Source organism: Pterocles gutturalis, unplaced genomic scaffold (genome assembly GCF_000699245.1).
Source record: "Pterocles gutturalis isolate BGI_N339 unplaced genomic scaffold, ASM69924v1 scaffold38078, whole genome shotgun sequence".
Taxonomy (NCBI): domain Eukaryota; kingdom Metazoa; phylum Chordata; class Aves; order Pterocliformes; family Pteroclidae; genus Pterocles; species Pterocles gutturalis.
The window spans coordinates 32,348-39,379 of record NW_010121759.1 but is presented as its reverse complement, the minus strand read 5'-3'; the positions used below and the strand labels follow the sequence as shown (position 1 = coordinate 39,379).

General features: G+C 35.6%; 1 protein-coding gene across 1 annotated transcript; it reads left to right on the top strand.

Moving 5' to 3' along the window:
- Positions 1-53: 53 nt before the first annotated feature.
- On the top strand, positions 54-6,826 carry RWDD4 (RWD domain containing 4). The gene is made up of 7 exons (XM_010077349.1): positions 54-134; positions 2,536-2,645; positions 2,756-2,900; positions 3,686-3,800; positions 4,775-4,824; positions 4,997-4,999; positions 6,129-6,826. The coding sequence occupies exons 1-7, from the start codon at positions 54-56 to the stop codon at positions 6,159-6,161; spliced, it is 537 nt and encodes a 178-aa protein (XP_010075651.1). The 3' UTR covers positions 6,162-6,826.
- The last annotated feature ends 206 nt before the right edge of the window (positions 6,827-7,032 follow it).

The window sequence follows — 7,032 nt, the reverse complement described above, 5'->3', positions numbered from 1 at the left end:
AGCTTCGTGGTGGGGCTGAAATCGGTGACGCCGTTCTCTGGTCTGTGCTGCAGATGGAGCTGGAAGCGCTGCGCTCCATCTACGAGGGAGACGGGTGCTTCAGGGAGCTCAGCCCGGTCTCCTTCCAGTACAGGGTAAGGCGGGGAAGGGTCTGGGAGCCGCTGCAGCTGAGGTGCCAGGGTTTTCTCTAAAACAAACGGGTGTTTGACTTGCAATAAAGGCTAGACCCGTAGGCCGCTGTTTCAGGATCTTTGGTATAATGATGCTTGATAGAACGATATTTAGGAACCTGCCCCGGTGCGGGTGCATTATCCCTTAGCTAGGCTAATCCTGTCTACACGTCTATGTGCTGCATAGCTAGAACTGTTGAACTGGCTGAAGGAGCCAGCATGCTGCATAATACTTAAATTAGCTGGTCAGAAATGTCACTTTTAGAGACATTTATATGTAAAGCTCTGAACCTTTCTTATTGCTTATTTACAAGGTTCTAGTCTCTTGTCCAGAGGTAGTTGACATGCCTTGTCTACCTGCTAAAGAGAAAATCCACAAAATGCTTTGGGCATGTGCACTGATGCAGTCTACTCAGGAGAGACATACAGGGAGTGCTGAACTTGAGATATGGAGTTAGATTCTGTCATGAAATTCTTGCCAGCTTTCTCAAATTTAGAGACCTGAAAGTTCTTCTGGGCATGCACTGAGGCAGATCTTTAGACTGCCAGAGAACTTTACTGATTAAAACTTTGGCACCCATGGGACAGAAGGGAGACTTCTGAAAATGCCATATCACTGTAGTGGGGAGGAGGCTTCTAAAATCACCTTTTTATGACTTCTCAAGAAACTTCAGAATAACTTCAGTAATTGTAATGAGTTAAATCAATTTATTGATTACCTGAATCTCATCAATTACTTGAGTACCTGAATCCTATCCATGTAAGTGCAGCCTTCCTTCACTGTTATTAGTAAATTTAATTTCCTCAAAACAGCAAATGTGACATGCCTACCAGTCTAATGTGTATCATTCTACATTTTACTAGTTTTGGTTGTTGCTAATTTTTCTTAAACAAAACTCCAAAGTTACAACTCAATTTAAATACTTGAAAACTTAGTGTCAGACAAAGGCAGTCTTTCTCATAAGGAAGAATTTGTATTACAAGAAGGCATAGTGTGAGTAAGTGCATGAGAAGGTCAAAAGAATTAGTATGCCATTTTTCTAAGTCTCATTTGTCTCGCACATGGCTCACATATAAAACACAGCTGTTTTGTAGTTGAGTAAGGCTACCCAGTTTTTAGGTTGAACTGGGAAGGAGGAGAATGGTCCCGCAGCTTTCTGTATGGATTTGCTCAGTGTGCAGACAGTGCTTTCCTAAGATAAGAACTCTGGAAACCGTACCACTAGTTTTCTTCTTGGCAGCAGTGGGAACTGGATTGCAACGCTGCAGATTCTGTCTTGATAAATATTGCAGATTAATGATTTCTTTAATTTTTATTATTTATTTATCACCTCTAAAACAGATGTTTCTGAGTGTCAGTTAGTCCACTCTGCTGTAACAGACACTGTAAATAATAAAAAGCATCAACTTTCTTTTTTCTTTTTTTTTTTTTTTTTAATTTTGACATACAGTAGCATTACCTTGATTAGGACTTTGTTTCTGGCTACACTTCATTCTGTATAATTTGATTAAGCTAGATATTGAATATTCTGTAATGAGGAAAATAAGGGAGAATTTTTAGTTTCAGAATATGGATTTAACCAACTTGGTTGCACTAGTCTTCCAAATCCTTGTGTGAAAGTTATTTCTGTTTGTATAGTATGCCTGTTAGTAACACCTGTACTAGTTTTAAATTTTAAAAAATTATTTATTTTTTATTTAATTTAACATAATTGTAAGGATTGTATGTGTAATTTGGGTTCACTAATTTGCTTTGATGTCCATGATTATTTATATTAATGTCTGCCTTTTTTTAACATTAGGCTTTTTCATCCAGTCTCACTCTACTGACTTTTTAAATCGTTTACTACTCATTCTTATATTGAGATAAAATATCTGTAGAGATGAGACATAAATATTGAAATTCTTATCTATTATTTTGCTCTCTTAGGTCACCTGTTTATCGTCATTTTTATTTCAACACTGTCTTGTGGTTTGTTTTAATATTCTGAGCTTGGCTGCATTGGGGGGAAAAAAAGAAGGCTTCATCTTTTCTGTTCTCACTTATGATTGTATAATATTTAGCTTGCAGATGCTACAAGTAGCTTTTAAAACCAAGCAGTTTAAAAAAAAAAAAAGAGCTGTAGGTGTTTCTGCTGCTTTTTCTAGGATGAAAACTGCAGGGTAGAGGTTAATATTGATGTTGTAAATTCAGTGCTTTTTCTGGATAACAGTTTTATTCTCTAACTGATAACTTTAGGAAAATAGTTGTTATCTTAAGGAATTTGGGTAGTCATAAAGAAGTTAAAGACTTGCATATTGGCATTGTAATCCTTAATAAGTGACTGGAAACTATTGATTGATATAGTTTTTCTTTTCACTTCAGATAGGTGAAAACGGAGATCCCAGAGCTTTTCTAATAGAAGTTTCTTGGCCGAAAACATACCCACAAACAGCACCAGTCATATCGATGGACGCTTTCTTCAACAACACAATGTTAGTGTTTATGACAGCTTCATTTCCTAGCCTTATATGTGGGGGCTCTTTGATTGACAAGCTTTTCTTTATCTGTCTGGATTATAGTTGAGCTTTATGATTTCTTTTAGATCTTCAGCTATTAAACAAAGTATATTGGATAAGTTAATGGTGGAAGTTGAAGCAAATCTTGGAACTGCTATGACATACACACTTTTTGAATATGCCAAAGATAACAAAGAGTTGTTAATGGAAAATCAGCCTGTTAACACTGTGGTAAGTAGATAAATGCAGATTTTAGTATCTTGCATTTAAAACTGAAAAAAAATGTTTATTGCCATTCCAAATACTTCCTAGCTCTGTCTTTAAGTTGTTAATCAGTATGTTGGGAATACATGTCAGTGGCTAAACAGTGACACACAGAGCATGGTGTCACAATGTTCTGTGGTCTTTATTGCTATATTTAATTGTTATTTTGCTGTTACATCAAAATGTTTGTCAGCTGTGGTTATGTCCCGCAAAGTAACATAGAAATGAGGACTTGGAGCAGAAGCAAAACTAAAGAGAGAGTGCTGAAACAGAGATTAAAGGTGTCTGCTGGGGGGCGGGGTGGGGGAGGCAAATTAATGCAACCTTCCGGGGATGCAATGGATTGCATAAGTGTACCTGCAGGGTCTTGGAATAAGTCAGGCTGAGTCTATTTGTGGCTTTCGTGTTGTGTAAGGACATTATTGGCCATTGTGATGCTGTGGATTTGCTTTGAAGAAGAAGGAATGGTTCCATGTTTGGGAAATCTGAATCCCTTCAGACTAAACCACACCCCATGATTAAATTTAAAAGGTGTAAGAAGTACCCTTTGCAATTCCGAAAGGGAATAATTTCTTGCCAACACATGCTTTTTAAAACTACAATCATATGTTGATTAAAAGCTGCAGACTGCTGACAGCATTGTTTCTTTCTTACAGTCAAGATATTTCAGTATGTCAGGTTCAGTAATTACACATAGAGGTATCTGTGGAACTAGTATGCAAAATATTAACAGCCATGTTTATCCTTCTCAGTCTTCAGTAAGCAATAATACTGCAATTGGAACTCCTGATGTGCCAGCAAGTAAGAAAAAAGATAAGAAGGAGCAGTTATCCAAAACCCAGAAACGAAAACTAGCAGATAAAACAGGTTTGTTCACTATAATATTGTTTTGTTCGAGCAGTGTGAGAATACAACTTTTATAGCAGTGACATGTTGCTAGAGTCAGAATCAGTAGTCATTTGTTTATAAGATTAACTACTTTAAGCCTGTGGTCTCTGTTTTGCTTGTTTTAGATGAATTATTCTTACCTGATATGTTAGTTTTGGTCAAAGCAACTTTATCTATAGAGTAGGGATTTTAAGATGTCATTGGCTTTGTTTTATTTTTTTATTTCAATTTGTGACAAAAGTGAAATTTTCAAAAAATACTTGTGGGAGGAGAGCATTTGGGACTTCGGAATATTCACTTTCAACAGAAGACGTGGTTTGTTGATGGGCTCTCGTAAATAATTCACATTATTAAAAATGTAATTTCTGAATGAAAATATTTATTATGGAACCCAAAATAAAATATTTAATTTAGTTTGTATCTTCAAAATAAAGGTGCTTCTGCGGATACTTACACTTTCAATGAAATGGTAGGTTTGTGATTGAAAAGTGTTCGATAGTTCACCTTTTTTTGAAGACTTTTATGTGTTCAACCTTAATTTTTAATAATGATCTGGATAATACTATCCTATCGCAGCAATAAGTTGTACCCTGTGGTAGCAATTTCTGCATATAATTTGCCTAAGCTAGTGGATAATTGGCATATTACATGTTGACCATATAAAGGAAAAGCTGTGTCAAATTTTGTTCTTTGACAGAATGCATCATTGCTGGTCAGCCCAGCTTATGTTGGACTTGCCTTCTAGATTAAATGTCAGATGGACTGAGATGTTATTTAAAAAGAATTACTTTGAAGTACAAGATGTGATTAAGACATGGATATCTATTTTTGTCCTCAGGACTTTGTAGAGGAGAAATTAAGGTTTTGGGATCTTTAGAATTTTGTGTGTTGATTTTAAAGAAAGGTAAAGATTCCCCATTGTGTGTTGAAAATAAAACCATCTTATTCTGCAGATAACAAAGGGGAGCTTCCACGAGGATGGAACTGGGTGGACGTAATTAAGGTAACATGACTGTATTATGTGCAGTATTATGAAATACTTCATATGTACTTTAAAAATAATTTGAACTTATATCTGAAGAAAACTGATCTGTGTTGTTTTTTTTTTTTTGCTTTTCTTCCTAACTTTGTTTGGATTTGACTGTGGTGTCTGATTAATTTCTATATGCGTCCAGCATGTAAGTATTTTCAAGTTCTTTTTTTTAATGTTAAAAACATTTGCAAGAAAGAGTAAGAACTGTTGCTCATTTTGGATTCTAATTTACATATTTCTCAAATGGTTTAAAGTGCTTAGTCCTTCTGAATATTATTATTGATTCCTCTTTGAACATTGTTGGTTTCATATTTCTTTTTTATTTATTGAGCAATTTGATTTTAATTTTATGATGAGAGAGCTTTGCTAGCCAAATGCACTGCAAATATACTATCTTCATATGGCAACAAGATGTAAAATAAAGTTAGTGATGCTGGAGGTTTCTGGAGGGCAATGAATAAGTAAGCAGAAAAAAAGAGCTGACCCAAGTAGGATCACTTTGCTGTCTCCTACAAGCCTGAGCTGCAACTCCTCCAGTGAATAATTCTTTTCTACTTGCTCCCTCAGCATTGATTTTTTTTTTCCCCCCACTCTTCTCTTTGCTCATTCAGTGGAAATCAGTATAGCTGCTTTACAGTTTTGAAAACAAACTGTTGTATTTTACACAGCTATAAGTATTTTTCGGTGTAAGACCTAACACCGGTTCCAACTGTTACATAAGAACAAGTAAATGATGGTGGTGGTTTTGGACAGAGTACTTCTGAGTTAAAAGTGGCTATTTGTAGTGGATGTCGTGGATTCTGGAGAGATTTCACAATAGGTGGACTACATTTAATGATTATAACCTTAGCTTTAAAAAAGAGAGAAATAGTAAGTTAATGTCTCTTTTTGTATTATGTAAATTTCAACATGGGAATTCTCTCAGAGATGTATGGAGATACTTTTTCCTTTACTTTGTTGTCTTTATTTTGGAGAGCTGGTGACAGAGTCTTCAAATTAAATAGAAAAAGTACCCTGAGGTTTTTCCGGGGTTTTGTGGTGGTATTTTTTTAAAACCAACTTTTATGTTCAGCAAACAAGCTCATTTAGTGTTTAAGCTGAAGAAATAATTTTTGATGCTTTTCAGTCACTTGGTATGGTAGCACAATCAGTCTGTATTATTAATTAAATATACATGCGTTCTATGTAAGATGGAGATAATGTTGTTCTTGCTTCCTAATAAATGGAATGGCAGTCTAAACTTTGAATACTTTCTTTTTGTGTCTCTTTTATAGTTAAGCAAAACTGGTTCTAAAGATGATGAATAAAGGACTTTGGTACAAGGAAACTCCACCTTTTAATACAGTGCAATTTTGGGTCACCATCTTTCTCTTAATAACTTTCGTATTTGTTGAAGTAAACTTTTTATAAAGCTCAGTTTCCTAACTTGCAAACCTAGTCACACAAGTTTATCTAGAGACTATGTGGTGGTCTTTGGAAAAAAAAAAGCAAACTAACTTGCCTTAAATGAAGTTAGAATGTGACAAAGGATATAGAGAGCCAATGTGGTGAAGTGAATAGTGCTATATGCAGTGCTTATTAATTTATATTTTACTCTGTAGTAAAATCCTGTTATAGTGAACCCAATGATACTGTAAACATTTCCTGATATTCCAATTGAAGAAAAAAACACTATAACAGTGATTGGTCACTTGACAGCGTAATTCATCAAAATAAATTATTCCATGGAAACAAGACCTTTGTCATTTGTTTATCAAGTGTGAATGTAGAAGAACATACAAATTGTTATATTGTGGTACAGACTGGAGCTTGTGGTCCAGTTTTCACTTATTACTGGCTGAAATAGTAAATACTAGCGAAAGCAAGGCCAAATATTCTAGTCTGCTGAAAAAGAGGTTACAGCAGGAGGATGTCTTCTTTATTCTCTGTGGTATCCATCTGTTAGTCTTTCTCCCATGTGCATCTTTACAGAAGGTTGGATGTCTGAGGGGAAGGAAGAGTGCTTCCCTGCACGTGTGTGAGTGTTGGGATTTTGCAGCTCTTTCATTGGAGATATGGGCATTTCTTGGAGGGGTTTGCTGACTGAGTGGTGGGACAGTGGGAAGAAGTCAGCACTCTGCCAAATGTGTTGGGAGATTTTTTTTTTTTCTTCCCTAATCTGCTGTCTTGTATCAGAAA